The sequence below is a fragment of the Musca autumnalis genome, unplaced genomic scaffold (assembly GCF_047663935.1).
Source record: "Musca autumnalis isolate F117 unplaced genomic scaffold, ASM4766393v1 scaffold_2, whole genome shotgun sequence".
NCBI classification, from domain to species: Eukaryota; Metazoa; Arthropoda; class Insecta; order Diptera; family Muscidae; genus Musca; species Musca autumnalis.
Window position 1 is genome coordinate 21,923,439 of NW_027411755.1, and position 24,826 is coordinate 21,948,264.

Consider the following 24,826-nt stretch of genomic DNA (forward strand, 5'->3'; position numbering starts at 1 on the left):
AGCAAAGGCTATAGTCGGACGGGGCTGACCATATGATACCCTACACCACAACCTCTAGGAATTAGCTATGTGCAACAACTTTGCACGCTGAATGTCCGGGTTCGATTCCCAAGCCTGGCCACATCAAATTTTCAACGGTGGCATAGTATTTCAGCCATGAAAAACTTCTCTACAAGGGGCAACTTAGGACACGCCATTCGGATTCGGCGATAAAAACTAAGTCACATATCAATGACATAACATGAATCCATTGATATACACGCAGAGAAAAAATATTTTTCGCTTTTGTTGGAACAAAAATATATGTTTTGGTTCCAAAAATGTATTTGCTTTGTTCAAACATTGCAATCCAAATCCAAAAATACCATCTTTTGTTCCAAACATAGAAAACAAAAACAACTTTCGAATTTCCGCAATATTGTTAAAATCGTTAACAATACCGATTGTAGGAACTATCATAATCTAATTTTGTTTACAAAAAGTATTGTCAATACAGAAAACCAGCCCAGAAATTTTTGATTTGAGTGCATATACTTCTCATATACACTTTTCGCATAACTTGGATATAAATGTCGCGTTTAATATTGCAATCATTGATGAACACAATACATGGTTTGCTGCATTGGCTGACAACAAAGACAAACAAAAAGCCACAAGAACCCACCACAACATAAGGAATAATTAAACACCATAACAAACATGAAAAGGAAAGAAGAATGAAACAAAACAGAAACAAATAAAAACAAGAGTCTCACAAGTACATACACACAAAAACAAAGGTAAAGGCAGCATGTCATACAAACACACCACAACTCACCAAAATTGTTTTTTCAACACGGCATCGAAAAGCGAGAGAAGAGAAACAAATTTTCGAAGAAAAGAGAGAAATATTGTTCAGTTGACACAAACTATTTTTGGATTTACAATACTACATGAGGAATCCAACAATATGTTAACAATACATATTTTGCTCTTGGAATATTGTTGGATCAAACATATTTTTTTCTCTGCGTGAACAGAGATATAACCTCAGCCTGTGTGAAGGTACCCTAAAGAGAAGACCGATTTAGACAAAATATTAGGAGATCTTTGGATCCCCTTGGACCAAATCGGCATGTCCATCGATACGGCTCATCTTCGAACTTAAACCAAGTTTGAACAAAATATTACGAAGGCCAAACCTTGGTCCGTATCGGCTGATCCGTTCGAAAGTTACCGTGCTCTTCCGCTACTGGTGTCGTAGGGATTTTTACAGATTTCGGGTAATTTTCTAAGGAACTACAGACTGGCCGCTGAAAAAACTTGTGCTGTCGGAATGGGGACAACGAATATAAACTGCTAAAGCAGAAGTCAAGGGGATTCAAGAGCAGCTTTGAAACTGCACTTTTCGGAAATTTTGTGTGGGAGGTACCCGATGGAATTGACATATATAGTCCATATTCGAACCTAATCTATGTATCATAGAAATATTGCGATGTGCACAGTATGGACCAACTCGGTTACTAACTTCGAGAACTACCGTGCGCACCATTTTAGCGAAAAGTTTAGAACTCTTTTGAGGGAGGTACAAGTAGGAGTGGACCGACATGGCTCATCTTCGAACTTAAACTAAGCATGAACAAAATATTACGAAGTCCAAATCGGCAGATCCGTTCGGGAATTTTTTTGCGCTCCAACCACCACACACGGTGTCACCTTTTAGGGTATTTTTTCAGGAAGTATGGAATTGCCCCTGATGACAGTGAATGACAGTGACAATGAAAACAAGTTGATACAACAAAAATCAAACATATGTATCTAGCTGTATCTCAGATTACGTGCCTAACATTAGTCCGCTTTTGGAAGGTCATAACCGTCTGGTCCTGGGGGACTTTAATGCGCATCATGAGATCTGGCATTCGGCCCTCGGAAACAACCAGAGAGGTACAGCGCTGGCTGAGCAGATGGACAGCTCTACGTTTTGCACGGTCAATGAGGACGCCCCTACCAGAATTAGAGGAGAGTGTTACAGCTCGCCAGACATAACCATCGTGTCACCTGGTCTGACAAATGACGTTACCTGGCAACCCGTCATTTCCCTTGGATCTCCCTATAATAGTCTCCATTAGCAGACCACCCGATTTCATTACCTCTGAACGCCGCACATTCGTCAATCATAAGAAAGCTGATTGGCCGGGTTTCAGAGAGTTCACCAATCACCGCTTCAGAGAACTGCCCAATCCTTCTGATGTTCGGGTAGCGGAAACGACGTTCCGAGACATCATCACTGCTGCAGCCGCACGCCATATCCCTGCTGGTCGAATACCCGAAGTAAGACCAAACTTCCCAGCAGAGGCGACGGGATTAGCAAATGAGCGTGATGAGCGTCGCTGAACCAACCCCAATGACCCCAGAGTCAGGGAGCTGACACTGGAAGTTAATAGCCTGATCGGCGAGAATAAGCGGAACAAGTGGTTAAATCATCTGATGAGTTGCAACATTGGAGCCGGTATAGGTGAATTGTGGGCAACGGTTACGTCACTCTCGAACCCTGGAAGAAGAGAAGATATGACCTCAGTCACGTTTGGCGACGTTACGTTGACTGACCCGAAGAGGTGCGCAAGTTATTTCAATCAACAGTTTGTCGAGCACCCCGAAAGTGACAGGGCGAAGAGAAGAGTATTACGTCGCACCAGATCTCTTTCTGCCGAGGAGGAACCACCACAGTTTACAATGGATGATGTTGCCAATGCCATCAGGAACGCTAAATCATCCAAAGCGTTGGGCCCTGATGGAATCTCCATGGTAATGCTGAAGCAGCTGCATGAGCCGGGAGTAGAGTATCTCACTAAAGTTCTCAACATGTCGCTGAGGGTGGACCTCATTGTTCCCGAAGTCTGGAAAATGGGCAGGGTGGTAACCACTACGGAAGCCCGGCAAGGATGCCAGCAAAAGTGAATCGTACATGCCGATTTCGCTTTTGTCGCCCGTAGCAAAGACCCTTGAGGCCTTAGTCCTCCACAGCATCAGAAATAGGTATCAAGTTGCCGATCATCAGCATGGATTCCGTAAGCAGCACAGCACGACAACTGCGCTGCACGCCATTACCACACATATTTGTCAAGGACTCAACCAGAGACGACCGTGCGGTAGAACAGTGATGGTGGCGCTTGACTTATCAAAAGCCTTTGATACAGTCAGGTACTCCACGCTGTAACGTATACGGATGATTGCACGATCCTGGCGGCGGGTACCTATTCTGATGACATCTGTGAGAGACTGAACAACTATTTAACCGATCTTACCACCTTTTTCCATTCGAGGAATATGCAGATTTCCGCCACAAAATCAACATCCACTCTGTTCACCACATGGACAGCGCAGTTTGGAAGAGTATTGAATGTCGTGGTCGACGGTAGCAGAATTCCGACCACAAACTGCCCCAACATTTAGGGGCCACATTCGAAACTACTTTCATGCCGTGCGCGCACGCCACAGCTATCTGCGACAAACTGAAAAGTAGGAACAAGGTCCTCAAGTCCCTAGCCGGTAGCACTTGCGGTGCAGATAAAGAAACCTTGTTGACCACATATAATGCGATAGGTCGGTCTGTGGTAAGCTATGCGGTGCCAGTCTGGTCCCCGAGATTATGTGATACGAATTGGAAAAAGATTCAAACTTGCCTGAATGCCGTCCTGAGAACATCAACAGGGTGCCTCCTCAAATCTTCAGTGGACCATCTACATGAGGAGGCAAAGATTCTTCCAGTAAAGCAACACAATGAGATGCTTTCGTTGCAGTACCTACTTGGATGTTACAGTGTGAGCCATCCCTATCACCATCTTGTGGGTAGCCCGACACATTCAGGCAGATCAGGAAGGATATCCAACGATACAGAAGAGAGCCCCTAGATCAACATACATATCAAGCAGTTTTAAATAGTATTCACATGGATGCAGTTGCCAAGGCCTTAAGCAATTATAGTGTGAATAAAGTCCTCGAAATACATCCCCCATCTATCGCAGCTGAGGAGCGTCAGCTGCCACGACAAACTAGAGTAGTTTTGGCTCAACTGCGCTCGGTATATTGCAGTCGCCTAAATTCTTATTGGGCGGAAATCGACAGCGCCATGCAAGACATCTACACGAAGGAGTGGACCGATTGAGTCCATATTGGAACCTCATCTTAATCTGTTAGAGATTTCACCATGTGCAAATTATGAACCAAATCGGTTACTCCCGTAAAGAGTTATAGTACGCACAAATTTTCCGAACATTTTCGAACTTTTGCGGGGGAGGTACCGGAAGGAGTGAACGTGTTTGGACAAAATATTACGAAGGCCAACTTTTGGACCGAATCGCTTGATCCGTTCGAGAGTTATCGTGCGCTCCAGACAGACGGACGGACATGGCTAAATCAACTCCAAATTGTCGGAAACACATTTCGTCCAAACATACTTGCGGTCTAAAACCATTATTTCGATGAGGCACATTTTGCCCGTATGAAAGTGTATATCGACAAAAATTTCTAAAATCGTCTTTTCCATTTCAAAAAAAATTAAAAAAAATTTTGATACTACATCTATGATTTTTGGTACATAGATTAAGAAAAAAATCGTCATTCCAAATCTGTTTTCGTTACCAACTTTGATTGTTGCGCGCAAAAGATATGACCGTTTTAATTATCCTAATTAGAAAAAATTTAAAAAAAAATCGCGGCTTAATATAGTAAGCTGTTATATCCAATTGTCGTTAACTGAATTCGCACCCTTTGAGAATATGCAAAAATAAATTCAAAAAGTTTCAATGGATTCGCGAAAAATTAAATTTGTTAAATAATTTCACGTATTTCCAAACATATTATTGAAACAATAGCGCTTATACTTACAAAAAATATATAAAAAAATTATAGCAGCATCCGGACATTGTGAGGAATAAAATGAAACCTAAGTCGTGAAGTTTGGAGCTATAGTATTCGTGTTATTTGCAAAAATACAATGAAAATGTGACGAAAAAAATAAAAATTATGTTATTCTAATTTTATTTTTTATGGTTTTATAGGAAACTAGCGGACCCGGCGAACTTCGTCTCGCTATTAAGGAATAAAATTTCATACAAAAACTCAATTTTCGATTTTTCCAATTTTCCAACTTTTCCAGAGAGATTTTCCAAAATTTTCTTCCGTAAAGACCTTCTCCTCGAAAATACGAATAACTGACAAAAAATTTTACAGAAATCGGCCTAGCCGTTCTCATTTTATGAATTACTATACATTTTTTACACCATTTTTATATATATAGATGTTGAAGAAAAACTGATTGAGTTCTTCGTCATTTTCGTCCAAATTTCACGCAATAATGAAGATATTCCGTTGCAACCACTTTTTCACTTATAGTTTTCCTATTGGCGAATATTTTAAGAACATTATATTAAATCACAAGGAATTCCAATTGTGGCATAACCTTAAAATAATGTTATATTGAATATTACAACATTTGAAACGCATAGAAACCGCGTAATAGTGGAAATCACAAGATGCGCATCCGATTTTCCAAAACAGCGAATCAATCCCTCTTATTTGATATACACTTTGTGAAATTCCATTTGACGACCACGATGTAGCATCAGTTGCATGTTAGGGTGCAAAAAACAGTAAAATGCCCATAATTTCCACGAAGTACATTTGCATTTTATGCGCATCCGATTTCAATGAACACCATTAAAAAATACATCATCCTATGTCATTTCAATGCGATCCATCAAGAACCGTGGATGTAGCATCGCACTCAGTTTTTAGAAAAAATCTATTATATCTCCGGATTCGCGAACGTTTTTCAATATCTGTTTTCGCACATTTTAAATATGCGTTTCGCTCTATTTATCTAAGTAGGAATAACACATCTAAAACGCGTCTAAATACGCGATATTTTCAAAATTATTTTTTGCATATTTTCGAAATTTGAGGGGAATCATATCCGCCGATCTAGTGGATGGATTTAGACGCGCAAAGGCTTGTTACATTCAGAACGTAAAAAAACTAAATTCACGCGGGTTTCCACTGAAATCGAAAGTTTTGAATCCAAAAAACTGGTTTTTTAAAAAAAATTACGCACAAAACTTTCGACTTTAAGCTGAGATTGTTGTGAACCTTTGAAGGCTACACGCCCGAGTTATACATCAAAAAATGCGTAATCGCGAGTACTACAATCTCATAATCAGTTTTTAAACGAGTACAGTTGCGCGTTCCGATTAGAGCAAAAATTCAAAAAACCCAATTTTTCAGTCTTCAAAATGTCAGCATCCGTTTGAGATTGATGCGGTGGTTATATTAAAAAATCATACATTAGAAACTTCATCTCTGAAGTGTATTCTTTAACTTCTTCGTTGAACATTATACTCTACATTGTATTGTAAAGCCACTAATAGAAAATTGACTTAAAAAAACTCGTTTCCTTCAACGATTTTTTCCTCTTTTTTTACATTAATATGACCACAGCTTCCACTCAAATTATAATTTTAAGAAATCCATCGGTGAATCGTGCTAAAACAGTTTATTTTACCTAAGTTAAAAGTCAAAAGTTATGGTATATTACAACAATTTACGAGTTACAATACCGCATACCTCAGTTTCAACATAAGTAAATTTTCTACAAAAAGGCCGATATACCCTCGTTAACATAAATGCTGAGGATATAAAAATATTTTGTGACCATGTCCTACAAGGACTACCTTCGGTCAAAATTTCAAAACCATTCTTTAGTAGCGCTGAAACTTCATATATATTCTCCCACAAACATCCCTGAAGGAACAAGGGAGATTTCTGTCATATCAATGAGTGCTCTCCGATTCATATTAGATCAATGATATGGGACCTAATATTTATAGGCGAGTCCGACGGCGTGTCTTACAACAGAGATGTTTTACGTTGCTGAAACTCTCAGGATACGTACGCCAACATTACGCTGAGAAGTATTTTATTTGCCATCGCTGAAAAAGTGATGCTGTCTGGCCTGGTCATCGAAACCAGACATTCAGTGCGCAAGGTGGGTGTGCTCAACATTGCGCCACGGTTGCACTCCTTAAAAATATTCTTAAAATATCCACGCCCTATTCTTTAAAATAAAATATTCTTAAAAATAAAAAATTCAAGCTCCTTAAATATATTCTTAAAAAAGTTCAAGCTCTTAAAAACAATTTCTCAATAAATCCAAGCCCCTTAAAAAATCCACACCATTTAAAAATATTCTTAAAAAATTCAATCTCCATAAAAAAATCAATCCCCTTAAAAATGTTCTTAAAAAATTCAATCTCCATAAAAAAATCAATCCCCTTAAAAATGTTCTTAAAAAATTCAATCTCCATAAAAAAATCAATCCCCTTAAAAATGTTCTTAAAAAAATCCACGCTCCTTAAAATATTCTTAAAAACTTCATGCCCTTTAAAAATATTTTCCTAACAAATCCATGTCCCTTAGAAAAGTTCTCAAAAAAATTCACGTCCCTTAAAATATTCTTAAAAACACCACGACCCTCAGAAATATTCTTAAAAAAAACTCAACGCCCTTAAAACTATTTTTAAAAAATCCGCTCTCCTTAAAAAAATTAAAAAAACTTCACGCCCCTTAGAAATATTCGTAAAAAAAACTCCACGCTCCTTACAATTATTCTTAAAAAACTCAACGCCCTTAAAACTATTTTTAAAAAATACGCTCTGCTTAAAAAAATTAAAAAAAAAACTCCACGCCCCTTAGAAATATTCGAAAAAAAACTCCACGCTCCTTACAAATATTCTTAAAAAACACCAAGCTCCTTAAAAAAATCTTAAAAAACTCCACGCCTTTTAAAAATATTCTTAAAAGCTCCACGTTCGTTAAAAATATTTTTAAAAAACTTCACTCCTCTTAAAAAACTCCTCGCTCCTTAAAAGATATTCTTAAAAAAATTCTTAAAAAAACAAGCTCCTTTAAAATTTTTCTTAAAAATATCCATGCTCCTTAAAAAAATCCACGCCTTAAAAAGTATATTCTTCAAAAAATCCACGCTTCTTGAAAAAGGATTCATAAAAAATCCTCGATCCTTAAGTAATATTCTTAAAATATCCACTTTCCCGAAGTAATATTCTTTAAAAAATTCAAGCTCCTTGAAAAATATTTTGCTCCTTTGTCTTTGGACCTTTTTACATATTTTGTTTGGGAGTTGTACCATCACTTATTCCCTTCTGAAACCCATCCATACGTTTGTCGGCTTGTAATAATGGAATTTACTTAATATTTTACAATATTTAATTTATAATTAATACACTTGACTTATTTTCCATCAATTTAATATCTCATCAAAAATAACACCTGTATTTACCAAGGTTTCAAAGCGCCACCGCCAAAAGGAAGTTCTTATTGGGACAAAGGCAATATCAATTCATACTTCGTTGCCGAACAAAATAACCAGCCAACGGACAAGCTTATCATAAATTAAAAAATCTTATTACGTTTGAATAGGAAATGTATTAATTAAATGGATCAGACCTTACCTTACCTTGTTATGCACTCTTAATTTATTCATTAAAAGAACAACAACAGCAACAACAACATTTCTTCTTTTTATGTCTTTTAATAACAATGTTATTAATATTTTCATATTTTAAGCCAGTGAAATGTAGATGTATCGGTGTGTGTGTGTGTGAGTGCGTGTGTGTCGCCCGTGTTGTCAATGATGATGGCGGGTTGGTTGGTTGCAAGTTCTGTGGCTGCCACTGGATTTCTGTTAATGTCTTTCCATGCATTTTTACCATTTATGAATCACTGGACTGTAAATGAGATGGGCAAATGGAGGGAGGGAGGGATGGAGGGAGCCAGAGTGGGCGTTCTTATACAACCAAGTAGGCTTGATGGCCAAGTTATAAACAACCAAATTAAGGTTTTTAATATGCGATCAACGCATTGCATATTAATATCATTATAACGAAACAAAAAAAAGAAATATTGGAAGTACTTGAAAGTGTACACCATGCACATGCTTGCGCACTTGACAATATAAAAGAATATTACAAAAACAACAAAATGTTTAACATTGTCGAATATAAGCCGCCGCTGCCTGCTGGAGAATTATCCCAAACATAAGTAGGTAGCATTTGCCCGTGGATAGGAAATACGAATTTTCATTTCCATACGATCACATTCATGCGCATGACGTATGACATTCGTAACATGTAAATGACGGAAGAAACGTTTGAACACTTATGGAAGAACAAGAAGTAGACGAAGAAGAAGACAATGAAGTTGGAAAAGAGACACACAAGAACAACCATTATTATTACACTTCATTTCCGCCGCTTTTTGGATAAATGTGACAATGCGTCGTTTATTTTTTTTTTTCGTAACGTTTCCATAATTTGATGGCTATAATTGTAAGTGTGTGTGTGTGTCTTTGTAAAATATATTTTTAAATGTAATCATTATGAAAATTGAATGACTTTATGCGCAAAAAACAGAGTCTTGGGTGCAACAAAAAGGGAGAAATGTCAAAAAGAGAAGAATAATTCCAATGAATGTTAAAACTTCCGGAAAATATAGTTTAACTCCAAATAAATAGTGGAACAGTATTCGGAAACGACACAAGGAGGAGGGTGAAGATGTGTGGCACACTTAAAAATAGTATGAAATATATACGCGTAAAGTTCGGCCGGGCCGCTCTTCGGGGATTAAAAATTTTTGAAAAAATTCACGCCTTGGCTTCTAAAATTTTCTAACATTTTTCGAAAAAATCCACGCCTTGGATTCTGAAGATCTGTTAAAATTTTTCGAAAAAATCCACGCCTTGGATTCTGAAGATCTGTTAAAATTTTTCGAAAAAATCCACGTCTTGGATTCTGAAGATCTGTTAAAATTTTTCGAAAAAATCCACGCCTTGGATTCTGAAGATCTGTTAAAATTTTTCGAAAAAATCCACGTCTTGGATTCTGAAGATCTGTTAAAATTTTTCGAAAAAATCCACGCCTTGGCTTCTGAAGGTCTGTTAAAATTTTTCGAAAAAATCCACGCCTTGGATTCTGAAGATCTGTTAAAATTTTTGAGAAAATCCACGCCTTGGCTTCTGAAGGTCTGTTAAAATTTTTTGAAAAAATCCACGCCTTGGCTTCTGAATGTCTGTTAAATATTTTTGAAAAAATCCACGCCTTGGCTACTGGAGGTCTGGTTAAATTTTTTTGAAAAAATCCACGCCTTGGCTACTGGAGGTCTGGTTAAATTTTTTGAAAAAAAAAAACACGCCTTGGCTACTGGAGGTCTGGTTAAATTTTTTTGAAAAAATCCACGCCTTGGCTACTGGTTGTCTAGTTAAATTTTTTTAAAAAAATCCACGCCTTGGCTGCTGGAGGTCTGGTTAAATTTTTTTGAAAATATCCACGCCTTGTCTACTGGAGGTCTGGTTAAATTTTTTTGAAAAAATCCACGCCTTGGCTACTGGAGGTCTGGTTAAATTTTTTTGAAAAAATCCACGCCTTGGCTACTGGAGGTCTGGTTAAATTTTTTTGAAAAAATCCACGCCTTGGCTACTGGAGGTCTGGTTAAATTTTTTTGAAAAAATCCACGCCTTGGCTACGGGAGGTCTAATTAATTTTTTTGAAAAAATCCACGCCTTGGCTACGGGAGGTCTAATTAATTTTTTTGAAAAAATCCACGCCTTGGCTACGGGAGGTCTAATTAATTTTTTTGAAAAAATCCACGCCTTGGCTACGGGAGGTCTAATTAATTTTTTTGAAAAAATCCACGCCTTGGCTACGGGAGGTCTAATTAATTTTTTTGAAAAAATCCACGCCTTGGCTACGGGAGGTCTAATTAATTTTTTTGAAAAAATCCACGCCTTGGCTACGGGAGGTCTAATTAATTTTTTTGAAAAAATCCACGCCTTGGCTACGGGAGGTCTAATTAATTTTTTTGAAAAAATCCACGCCTTGGCTACGGGAGGTCTAATTAATTTTTTTTTGAAAATTCCACGCCTTGGCTACGGGAGGTCTAATTAATTTTTTTGAAAAAATCCACGCCTTGGCTACGGGAGGTCTAATTAATTTTTTTGAAAAAATCCACGCCTTGGCTACGGGAGGTCTAATTAATTTTTTTGATAAAATCCACGCCTTGGCTACGGGAGGTCTAATTAATTTTTTTGAAAAAATCCACGCCTTGGCTACGGGAGGTCTAATTAATTTTTTTGAAAAAATCCACGCCTTGGCTACGGGAGGTCTAATTAATTTTTTTGAAAAAATCCACGCCTTGGCTACGGGAGGTCTAATTAATTTTTTTGAAAAAATCCACGCCTTGCCTACGGGAGGTCTAATTAATTTTTTTGAAAAAATCCACGCCTTGGCTACGGGAGGTCTAATTAATTATTTTGAAAAAAATCCACGCCTTGTCTATTGGAGGTCTAATTAATTTTTTTGAAAAAAATCCACGCCTTGGCTACTGGAGGTCTAATTATTTTTTTTGAAAAAATCCACGCCTTGGCTACTGGAGGTCTAATTAATTTTTTTGAAAAAATCCATGCCTTGGCTGCTGGAGGTCTAATTATTTTTTTGAAAAAATCAACGCCTTGGCTACTGGAGGTCTAATTAATTTTTTTGAAAAAATCCACGCCTTGGCTACTGGTGGTCTAATGAATTTTTTTGAAAAAATCCACGCCTTGGCTACTGGAGGTCTAATAAATTTTTTTTGAAAAAATCCACGCCTTGACTGCTGGAGGTCTGACTAAAATTTTTTGAAAAAATCCACGCCTAGACTGCTGGAGGTCTTATTAATTTTTTTGAAAAAATCCACGCCTAGACTACTGGAGGTCTGACTAAAATTTTTTGAAAAAATCCACGCTTAGGCTACTGGAGGTCTGATTAAAATTTTTTGAAAAAATCCACGCCTTGGCTACTGGAGGTCTGATTAAAAATTGTTGAAAATACCCACGCCTTGTCTACTGGAGGTCTGATTAAAAATTGTTGAAAATATCCACGCCTTGTCTACTGGAGGTCTGATTAAAATGTTTGAAAAAATACATGCCTTGTCTACTGGAGGTCTGATTAAATTTTTTTGGAAAAAAACACGCCTTGTCTACTGGAGCTCTGATAGAAAAGTTTTAAAAAAATCCACGCTTTGTCTACTGGAGGTCTGATAAAAATTTTGCGAAAAAATCCACGCCTTAGCTATTGGAGGTCTGATTAAAAATGTTTGAAAAAATCTACGCCTTGCTTACCGGAGTCCTAATTACATTTTTTTTTAAAAAAAATCCACGCCTTATCTACTGGAGGTCACAGTTCTGATTAAAATTTTTTGATAAAACCCACGTTATGGCTAATGGGGTTCTGATTAATTTTTTGAAAAAATCCAAGCCTTTCCTTATATCGCCAACGTAGAGTAAATACAAAATTTAAGTGATTTCGGTAGAATATTGAGCCCACAACCTTCAAAATATCGAAACGAGGGGTTTTCAGGTGACATAATTTTTCAAACCAGGTTATACGATGGTTATATCTGAAGAACTTTGGTGCTTTACTCGAATTCTGTAAGTGCGGCCTCATTGGTCGCGCAAAAAGTAGGACTATTTATCCCCTCAACCAGCAGTATATACCTTTCGGTCATTACCTAGGACCAAATGTAATAACTCATGATTGGCAATTAAGTGTCCTAAGAACAGTGGGATATAACCTTCAAAAATCGGGCTAATGTTGGCATCACAACCTGGAGTACAGAAATGTAAATATATGTAACGGCGGGATGTATATGTTAAACAACTCTTCATCGGTAGTTCTACACCTGACGGCTACCCTCACACATTCTGTATCGAACAGACTGCAGCAACAGGAAGGCTAATAACCCACATTTACTGCTGTTACGAACTTTTCTCAATACGTTGAAATCTTCACAACGCTGTAAGCTGTCGTTGTTGTTGTGATCCTACAGGTTTGCTATGTACAGTGGGAGAGAGAAGAACAAATAGAAAAGAGAAGCGGGCTGCCTCGACTGGGCTTGTCCACATTGATTCTGGTGTGTGGTAAACCGGGTTAGAGGAACAGGAACAAAAAGCTGTAATTGAGCATGGTTTTCTGCACCGTCGCGACCATGGTATTCTTTCGACACATAAAGTCCACTGTTTCTACTATCTTACCTCGGATTCTATTGCAATTAAGTTCCAAAAATGATTCAGTTCCAGGGTTTGGATTGAAAAAATATTTTTTAAAACTCCACGATTATTGAGAAAGTATTTTTTTTAAAAATCCACGGTTTTTGAAAAACTATTTTTTAAAAATCAACTATTATTGAAAAAATATTTTTTTAAAAATCCACGATTATTGAAAAAATATTTTCTAAAAATCCACGATTATTGAAAAAATATTTTTTAAATATCCACTATTATTGAAAAAATATTTTTTAAAAATCCACGATTACTGAAAAATATTTTTTAAAAATCCACGATTATTGAAAAAATATTTTTTTAAAAATCCACGATTATTGAAAAAATGCTTTTTAAAAATCCACGATTATTGAAATAATATTTTTTTAAAAATCCACGATTATTGAAAAAATATTTTTTAAAATCCACGATTATTGAAAAGATATTTTTTAAAAATCCACGATTATTGAAAAAATATTTTTTAAAATCCACGATTATTGAAAAGATATTTTTTAAAAATCCACGATTATTGAAAAAATATTTTTTAAAAATCCACGATTATTGAAAAAATATTTTTTAAAAATCCACGATTATTGAAAAAATATTTTTTAAAAATCCACAATTATAGAAAACATATTTTTAAAAATCAACGATTACTGAAAAAATATTTTTTTAAAAATCCACGATTTTTGAAAAAATATTTTTTAAAAATCCACGATTATTGAAAAAAAATATTTTTTAAAAATCCACGATTATTGAAAAAATATTTTTTAAAAATCCACGATTATTGAAAAAAAATATTTTTTAAAAATCCACGATTATTGAAAAAATATTTTTTAAAAATCCACGATTATTGAAAAAATATTTTTTAAAAATCCACGATTATTGAAAAAATATTTTTTAAAAATCCACGATTATTGAAAAATTATTTTTTAAAATCCACGATTGTTGAAAAAATATTATTTAAAATCCACGATTATTGAAAAAAATATTTTTTTAAAAATCCACGATTATTGAAAAAATATTTTTTTAAAAATCCACGATTATTGAAAAAATATTTTTTAAAAATCCACGATTATTGAAAGAATATTTGTTAGGGCTAATCGGCCGGCCTAGCGGTTTCTCGGATTTTGAATAAAGTACACTCGGTTCCAAAACAAAGAGGTTTATTGACAAATGTACTTATATTAAAATTCCTATAGAACAAAAAACAAATACTTAGAATCTGACATAAAATTACACAAAATTAAAACATACTTTATGGTATAGAGACCACTAGCTTCTTAACACAAAAATTGAACTTTGATCACCACGCTAGTTTCAAACAAAATGATTTTTAAAATGAAATGGCGAATTATTGAGATGCTTTTTGACATTTAAGAACTTCGTTAACTTAATTTTAGTAATAGATTAAATTTAGTACATAATTAAAATGTTGCCAGATTAACTAATCTTTTGATGATTTTGGTAGTGGCGACAACATTCCCCCCTCAGTATGGCGAGAACATTTTTCGACGGCAGACTCTTCTCTTGAAGTAACTTCCAAAACTGCTAACTTAGCCACAGGTCTCTCGAGAATTCCAGTTTGCGTCAGCACTCTGGCACTTCTTACTTGTCCGTCCCTTGCCAATCTGGTTTCAAGGACTCTTCCTCGCAGCCACACATTTCGCGGTAACGAAGGATCGACAATTATTACTAAATCCCCCTGACTTATAGGTTTTGATTTCTCAAACCATTTGGTTCTGCAAGTCAGTGATGGCAAATACTCAGCCACCCACTTCTTCCAAAATATGTTCGCATATTGTTGTGAAATGAGCCAGCTTTGTTTCAATATTATACCGCTGTCTTCACATTTTGTCATTGGCTTTAACCCGCTAGAACTTCCTAAGAGGAAATGGTTAGGAGTTAAAGCTTCTTCCGTATCCTCATCTAGAGGCACGTATGCTAAGGGCCTCGAATTTATGATATTTTCAACTTCTAGTAACATTCCGACTAGAAGCTCATCGCTTGGAGACCTCGAAGGCATAATATTATAGAGTATTGTTTTGATTGAGCGAACCAAACGCTCCCATGCACCTCCCATGTGGGGTGAGGCTGGAGGATTGAAAATCCATTTTGTAGTTGTTGATGTAAACTTTCGTATCAATTCGTTTTTATCAACATCTTCCAAAGCTTCGCGCAACTCCCTTTCCGAACCCACAAAATTTGTTCCGTTGTCGCTATAAAATTCCCGAGGTATTCCTCGCCGAGCCATAAAATTCCTTATGGCTAAGATGCATGAACTTGTTGTTAATGAGTGGGCTATTTCAATATGCACAGCTCTAATAGTTAAGCAGGTGAAAATACAGCCGTACCTCTTCTCCTTATGACGGTTCACCATAACCATAATCGGTCCAAAAAAGTCCACTCCTGTAAACGTAAATGGGACCATGTTTTTCGCAAGGCGGGCTCGAGGCAGTATGGCCATTTGTGGGGCATTTGGAGACGCCTTTTTTACTTTACATAGCTGACACGATCTTATAATAGACTTGAAGGTTGTACGTAAACGTGAAATGGAAAACTTTTGCCTTATTTCGTTAACAGCAGTTTCGTGGCAACTGTGGTGGTATTTTTCGTGATAATGCATCATAATTAAGTACGAAATTCTACTCTTTCTTGGTAAGATTATGGGTCGCTTTTGATCTCGTTCTACGTCGGCATTGTCTATTCGGCCGAGTACACGAAGAATTCCTTTTTCTAAATATGGCGTTTTAATAAAGATCTCACTAGTTTTTGGAATAGGCACTTCAGATTGAATGCACGAAATTTCCATCATATACCCCTCTTGCTGAGCTTGTTTGTATAACAGCTCCTCTGCTTCCCTTAACTCTTCCTGAGTAAATTCATCATTCTTCGAAAACTTTTGTCGGCAACGACTGATAAAACGTAAAACGAAGGCTGTTGTTCGCAATAACCGGCTCCATTTAGAAAACCTATTCACGTCAATCAACGGTTCAAATTTCCTAACCATAAATAGTTTGTGCACGGTTTCTTCCGTTGACTCTGGAATTAATTCAGTTTTAGGCCACTCATGTTCTTTTTTCAAAAGGAAATCAGGTCCTTGGAGCCACCTACATGTGTTGTCAATAGCAGGTGTTTTTGCTCCTTTGGTGGCATCATCAGCGACGTTAAGTCTGCTAGGAATATATCTCCAGTCTTTCATAGAAGAAAGATCTAGAATCTCAGTGATACGAAAGGCCACAAATTGGTGGTATTTTCGATGATCCGAATTGATCCAACTTAAAACGGTTTTCGAATCAGACCAATAAAATTTCTTTGAGATGTTTATACTATGGTTTTCGCAAATGTATTTTGCAAATCGTGCTCCTATCAGGGCACCCATTAACTCGAGGCGTGGTATTGATGTTATTTTCATTGGTGCGACTCTGCTTTTGGACCCAATGAGGGAGCATATAACTTTATTGTCATTTTCGAATCTAAAATAACACACAGCAGCATATCCATCTTTGCTCGCGTCCACAAAAGTATGAAGTTGAACATTTAACCCCTCATAATTCTTTAAGTGCAGTAAATAACATCTTGGAATTTCTATATTCTGGATGTTAGGCAAAGCTTGTACCCAGAGCCGCCATTTTTTATGTAGTTCGTAAGGAATTTGCTCATCCCAACTTATTTTTGAACGCCACACATCCTGCATAAGTATCTTAACGTACATTATGATATGCCCTATTAATCCAAGAGGGTCATAAATCGACATAACCAAACGCAATATCTCCCTTTTAGTTGGTATTCTGTCAGAAGATAGCGCATCACTTTCCATCAACCACTTTGCAATTTTGAAAGTTATATGATCTTTTTTATGATCCCAGAAGACTCCTAAAACTTTTTCGACAGAATTTTCCTCTTTAGAATTCAAACATTTTATTTCATCAGATTGGCTTATGTCTGGGACTGCTTCCATCACCGAAGCACTATTGGAAACCCAATTACGCATATGAAATCCACCCTTGTGGTGAATAAATGAAATATCTGATACAAGTTTTATAGCCTGATCTACTGTGTCCACAGAGTCAAGGAGATCGTCAACGTAATGATTTTCTGTTATTGATTTAACTGCATCTGGAAAAGTTTCTTTGAATTTGTCAGCGTTTATATTTTTGATGTACTGCGAGATACTAGGAGCGCAAGTCGCACCAAAAATCATTACGTCCATGACATACACCTCAGGATCATTAGATTGGATACAATCGCGCCATAAAAACCTTTGCACGTCGCAATCTTCCGGCCGTATGCAGATCTGATGGAACATCTCCTCGATGTCTCCACAAATAGCGACGGATTTTTGGCGGAATTTAAAAAGGATTGATGGCAAAGGTACTAATAGGTCAGGACCTTTGAGAAGGAATGAATTCAAAGACACACCACACGATTTTGCAGCTGCATCCCAAACCACCCGAGATTTTCCCGGTTTATTTCTGTTAAATACAGCAAAAATTGGGAGGTACCAAACCTTCCCATCAGCACGATTAATTTCCTTATCATTTAATTTTCTTATATACCCTTTAGACACATATTTTGAAATTGTACTCCTAAAGATGACCATAAGTTGTGGATCGTCTTTTAGTTTCCTTTCTAAACAATTGAGCCTCTTTAAAGCCATTTGGTAACTATCTGGCAAATTAATGGAATCAGCCCTCCACAATAGTGGAACTTCATAATGACAATTATCTTTTTGTTTTGTGTAAATTTTAAGCAAATCGAGAGCTCTTTTCTCATCTTCAGCTATAATTGGATCTTTTACACTGATGCCAATACTTTCTAATTCGTAAAAATACTTAATCAATTCTTCCAGCCTATTGTCATACACCGAAGAACAATCACAAGTATGAAAATTAAAATGCTTACTTGAGTCTGTGGCAGCTACAATTCCGTAGACTATCCATCCAAGTTTTGTGTACACAGCTACAGGTTCCGATGGGCGACCTTCTCTTATTTTGCTCGATATGCCTACGTCGAAGTGGTTTAATCCAATGAGTATTTTTGGTGCCACATTTTGATAATTTTCCACTGGTAAATTGCGAAGGTGGGGATACTTCTGGCATAACTTATTATAATCCAAAGACTGCACTGGCAAATTGATAGAAGTCACGGTACATACAGTTAAATTGACTGGTTCCTTCTCGCCACCTGAAATGCTTATATTTAATTTCTGTGACTTTCTTTCGTTGCGTTCTATACCACCCGTCCAACGTAAACACAGGGGATTTGGGACGCCATCCATTTCTAATTGTTGCCGCAATGATTCGTCCATTAAACTAATTGATGAGCCTTCATCAAGAAAGGCAAACGTTTTTATTATTTTATTGTTTCCGTAAACTTTAATCGGCACTATTTTAAATAAAATTTCACTCACATCGGTATTGTGTGAATTTATTACTTCTGCACTGTCCACGTTGTTTACATTTGTTTTTGACGTTTCTTCATTATACCGATGTAATGAGGGATGGTGAAAATATTCGCAGTCATCAACTCCACACTTCTTTCTACGTTTGCACTCATCTCTATGTTTACATAGGCAAAATTTGCAGAGATTATTTTTTCTCACCACATTCCATTTCTCCCCACGTTCTAGTGAGAGATATTTATTGCAAGTAGCAAGAGATCTACATGTGTTGTTGTTACAAACAATGCAATTGTGGTTCTCTTTCGGAGTGTGAACAAAAATGCTCTTACTTGTTTTGGGTTTGTCATATTCGCTCTTATTAGTTGAGTACTCAACTGTTATACTGCTGGCTGTGACGCCAATATCAAAGATCCACTTGTCAAATTCGTACAAATTTGGTTTTATGTTGTTGTTCATCATATGACTTTTTTCGTTTGCCCATTTCATTTGATACGATGGCGGTAACTTTTGCAACAGTTCTTGAAGAAGGGAGGAATTGTTGATTTCGTCAGCAAGGTTGCTTGCTAGAATGGTGGCAACTAAACTCCGCACATGCACGGCAAATGAGGTAAGAGTTTGGAGATTGTTTTCATGAACTTTAGGCGCTGATTTAATCTTTGTTTTTATTGAATTTATTATTTTTTCAGGCTGTCCAAATAGCATGTGTAAAATTTGCATAACAGCTGGTACGTTTGCTGGGTGAACCAACATTTGTTGTACGCTTTTCAAAGCATCGCCTTTTAAAGCTCTTTGAAGGCGAACAAGATTTTCGGCATTGTTAAAAGCACAAGCGGTTGTGGACCATTCAAAGTTGGAGTAAAATACAGGCCAGTCTTCAGGGTTTCCAGCGAAGATGGGTAGTTCCTTCGGGATAGATTGTCTGGCGTGTACTTGACTTGAATTTAGTATTCCCAATTCGTGAGAATCGTAGTGAGGTAAAGCTGGATAACGTGTAGAAGACATATTGGGCTCTGTGTTGGATGCTGATCGTAATGGTTCTTGCTGATTGTTGTAAGAATGACTACCATTATTTTGTGAATTGGTCAATTTTGATTGATGCGTATTTCGGTGTGAATCTACATTAGTCATCCTTCCTAATCGGGAAGATGAAAGAGGTAAGCTAGAGTTTGGCATATTACCGATCGATCGCTGCATTCCATGATTATTCCCACTATTGGTGGGCCCTTCAGCACGACAATTTGGTACAGCGGCAGACATAGAATTCTTGGCAGATTTAAAGATCACTGGTTGTATGCTGGATGGTTCTTCATCAATATGATAACACATTCTGGTTGTATTGTTGTTATTTTTAGAGCTTTCATAAATAGTTCTTGAAGTTACATTAAAAGATCCGACGGGAAAGCAATTGGCTTGCCGATTGTTTGAATTTGTTTTATTTTGTGAATCGAAACGTTGGGATTCTTCTTGTTGGTTAATTTGTTGGGTTGAACTATTTGAAGTTTGGTTTTCCTGTTCTGACAAATTTAATGTTGAAACTTGTTGGGGAAGCGGTAGGGGTTCTGGTAAGCTGCGTGGTTGAACAGCAGTTGGTTTACTTTGGGTTTGACTTTGTGGAGATGTTGGGGAAAAAGGGACATCGTTTAGCCATTTTAAAATAGATTCAGATGTTTTGGAGGATGTTTCAGAAAGAACTTCAGCTTCATCAAGAAGTTTATATTTTTGGGATACATACGCCATATTAATGTTGCGTTCCTCTTCGAGCCGCTGAAGCTGTAGTTGAATCCTTCTGGATTGAGATGTATTTGAGGAGTTAGAACGTCGACTGCAAATGCTATGTTGCGGCGAATGGGCTCTGTTTGCAACACAACTTTGGCATGTATATTCAGTTGCTGTTGGATTAGCAACACATGTCATGTGAAAAACTTTGTGACAACTAATGCATGATGTCATATTTTCGTCAGGGGGATTAGAACAAATGTTACATGTTTGTTCTTCACCTTCATTTTGTCGATCACTATATGTTGTGTGTGACTGCATTTTGTACTTACTGCGATAGGCAGGGATATTTGTAGCGCTTTTAGGTGTCCAAAGAAGTGCTCATAAAGAATTTTAAAAATGTTAGGGCTAATCGGCCGGCCTAGCGGTTTCTCGGATTTTGAATAAAGTACACTCGGTTCCAAAACAAAGAGGTTTATTGACAAATGTACTTATATTAAAATTCCTATAGAACAAAAAACAAATACTTAGAATCTGACATAAAATTACACAAAATTAAAACATACTTTATGGTATAGGGACCACTAGCTTCTTAACACAAAAATTGAACTTTGATCACCACGCTAGTTTCAAACAAAATGATTTTTAAAATGAAATGGCGAATTATTGAGATGCTTTTTGACATTTAAGAACTTCGTTAACTTAATTTTAGTAATAGATTAAATTTAGTACATAATTAAAATGTTGCCAGATTAACTAATCTTTTGATGATTTTGGTAGTGGCGACAACAATATTTTTTGAAAATCCACGATTATTAAAAAAATATTTTTTAAAAATCCACGATTATTGAAAAAATATTTTTTAAAAATCCACGATTATTGAAAAAATATTTTTTAAAAATCCACGATTATTGAAAAAGTATTTTTTTAAAATCCACGATTATTGAAAAAATATTTTTTAAAAATCCACAATTATAGAAAACATATTTTTGAAAATCAACGGTTACTGAAAAAATATTTTTTTAAAAATCCAAGATTTTTGAAAAAATGTTTTTTTAAAAATCCACGATTATTAAAAAAAAATTTTTTAAAAATCCACGATTATTGAAAAAAAATATTTTTTAAAAATCCACGGTTATCGAAAAAAATTATTTTTTTAAATATCCATGATTGTTGAAAAAATATTTTTAAAAAATCCACGATTATTGAAAAAGTTTTTAAAAAATCCACGATTATTGAAAAGAGTTTTTTAAAAAATCCACGATAATTGAACAAATATTTTTTAAAAATCCACGATTATTGAAAAAAAGTTTTTAAAAAATCCACGATAATTGAACAAATATTTTTTAAAAATCCACGATTATTGAAAAAAAAAATTTTTTAAAATCCACGATTATTGAAAAAATATTTTTTTAAAAATCCACGATTTTTGAAAATATATTTTTTAATATTTTTTTCACTGAGATGGTAACCGGTGGCCGGAAAGCTGATGTAGTGTGATTCCGGGTCAATCCAGTGTCGAAGAACCCGCCACCATGGGATAGCGACAGAAGCATTGCTTGGTGAACCTTCGGACACTGCATTAGAAGGATGACCCATATCATCGAAGTGAAAATAGATACATTTTGATTTGAGATATATTTCAGAAATTTCTGCATCCCCTATACTTTAACCCTATTTTAAATTGTCGTTACTTCATTTCCAATTCATACTACTGTGCAGAAAAATCTATAACCATTTTATGCAATTTGTAGCGTGTCGCTGTTTTTTTTTTTTTTTTTTTCTTAAAGTGAAACCCATTAAAATGGCCAAGTGACCAGGCCATTGAAGCTCCAACAACAACAACTGAAATAACCATTGGTCAGAGGATCATAGTGCATTCTGGCTAGCGAGAATGTGTGATTTAATTTAATTGTTAATGCCACTCAGGTTGCCTTCTTCACGTGCACTCAACATGCCCTGCGACAGTGGCAAGAACTTAACAGTCAGACATTGAGTCAGCTAACCAACCAGCCAACCATACAAACATAACTTTTGGCACCTGTTTAACCCAGAAGACACTTCACAAAAAAAAGAAAGAAAGAAAAAGTGGAAATGTAACCCGCCCGTAATATAAAACTTCTCACTAACCCCCTGGTCTTTTCTTTTTCTCCTCTTTTAGGTTTTTGTGCATGCCAAGGTCTTTTTTAGCATTGGTGGACGCCAGTATATTGGTGAGCCGGTGCAATTCTCGTACATGCCTGACGTTGTATTGGATCACGCCCGAGACGTGACAATCAAATTACATCATCGTTTGGGCAAATATCTGCAATTGCATTTATATTTTGCAGCACGTTGGCTCATGTTAAGTGAGATTACATTCATATCAGGTAAGTTATACTTTAGTACTTGCTTTTTTTGTTTGCTTTTTTGGGAGACTGTAAAGGATACCGACTTTTGGGGAGGATAACAACAACACTGTCTTACTGGAAGATGATGTTGCAAATGTCATTTATGCAGATGGTGTGAGAAGGGGATCAGAATACACCATGGCGTAGCAATCATTTGTAACAAATTATTTTATACAAACTTGCCATTTATTTTGGTGTTGTTGTTGCTGCTGTTGTGACAAATTCACCAAATTGTATTTGAGTTGTGGTTGTTGTCATTGATATGTCAACAACACCAAACAAACTGCAGGACAATTCACCGTAGCTGCAGACAAATGGATTTTAATAAATAATATCATTGTCCTGGGAATTTTTGGAATCTTTTTTACTTTTTTTTGTCTGCAGAATTTTTCATTCAGACAGACAAATGATTTTTTCCAAAGAAGTTCTTTGTTTTGTTGAAATATTAAAGGTATTGCAGCAGGTCATTAAAGATTTACTCTGTTTACTGGAAAAAAACAAGAGATAATTTGGAGACAGTCAGAGATCATCGACTTTTTGTAACTGATAAACTTCGCGACCACCAGGCATATAAAAGCGGACTTTTTAAAGAATATTTTTTTCATCCAACATCACAACAGTAAAGGTGTATTTTTTAAAGAATATTTTTTAATTTAACATCACAACAATAAACGTGGATTTTTTTAAAGAAAATGTTTTTCGTCTCACATCATAAAAAAATCCACGTTTATTGCTGTGATGATGGATGAAAAAATATTCTTTAAAAAATCCACGTTTATTGGTGTGATGACCCATGAAAAAATTTTCTTTAAAAAATCCACGTTTATTGCTGTGATGATGGATGAAAAAATATTCTTTAAAAAATCCACGTTGATTGCTGTGATGATGGATAAAAAATTTTCTTTAAAAAATCCACGTTTATTGCTGTGATGATGGATGAAAAAATATTCTTTAAAAAATTCACGTTTATTGATGTGATGACCCATGAAAAAATATTCTTTAAAAAATCCACGATTATTGGTCTGATGATGGATAAAAAAATATTCTTTAAAAAATCCACGTTTATTGGTGTGATGACCCATGAAAAAATATTCTAAAAAATCCACGTTTATTGGTGTGATGACCCATGAAAAAATATTCTTTAAAAAATCCACGTTTATTGGTGTGATGACCCATGAAAAAATATTCTAAAAAATCCACGTTTATTGGTGTGATGACCCATGAAAAAATATTCTTTAAAAAATCCACGTTTATTGGTGTGATGACCCATGAAAAAATATTCTAAAAAATCCACGTTTATTGGTGTGATGACCCAGGAAAAAATATTCTTTAAAAAATCCACGTTTATTGGTGTGATGACCCATGAAAAAATATTCTAAAAAATCCACGTTTATTGGTGTGATGACCCATGACTAAATATTCTTTAAAAAATCCACGTTTATTGGTGTGATGACCCATGAAAAAATATTCTTTAAAAAATCCACGTTTATTGGTGTGATGACCCATGAAAAAATATTCTTTAAAAAATCCACGTTTATTGGTGTGATGACCCATGAAAAAATATTCTTTAAAAAATCCACGTTTATTGGTGTGATGACACATGAAAAAATATTCTTTAAAAAATCCACATTTATTGGTGTGATGACCCATGAAAAAATATTCTTTAAAAAATCCACGTTTATTGCTGTGATGATGGATGAAAAAATATTCTTTAAAAAATCCACGTTTATTGCTGTGATGATGGATGAAAAAATATTCTTTAAAAAATCCACGTTTATTGCTGTGATGATGGATGAAAAAATATTCTTTAAAAAATCCACGTTTATTGCTGTGATGATGGATGAAAAAATATTCTTTAAAAAATCCACGTTTATTGCTGTGATGATGGATGAAAAAATATTCTTTAAAAAATCCACGTTTATTGCTGTGATGATGGATGAAAAAATATTCTTTAAAAAATCCACGTTTATTGCTGTGATGATGGATGAAAAAATATTCTTTAAAAAATCCACGTTTATTGCTGTGATGATGGATGAAAAAATATTCTTTAAAAAATCCACGTTTATTGCTGTGATGATGGATGAAAAAATATTCTTTAAAAAATCCACGTTTATTGCTGTGATGATGGATGAAAAAATATTCTTTAAAAAATCCACGTTTATTGCTGTGATGATGGATGAAAAAATATTCTTT

At 35.6% G+C, this 24,826-nt stretch overlaps 1 protein-coding gene across 1 annotated transcript in view; it reads left to right on the forward strand.

The window, feature by feature from the left end:
• Ddr (discoidin domain-containing receptor 2) overlaps window positions 1–24,826 on the forward strand; it is a 978,256-nt gene that overhangs the window by 662,666 nt on the left and 290,764 nt on the right. Inside the window, exon 9 of the mRNA XM_073967242.1 lies at window positions 22,405–22,612. Coding sequence (XP_073823343.1) covers window positions 22,405–22,612 — 208 coding nt within the window. The remainder of the gene's footprint in view (window positions 1–22,404; window positions 22,613–24,826) is intronic.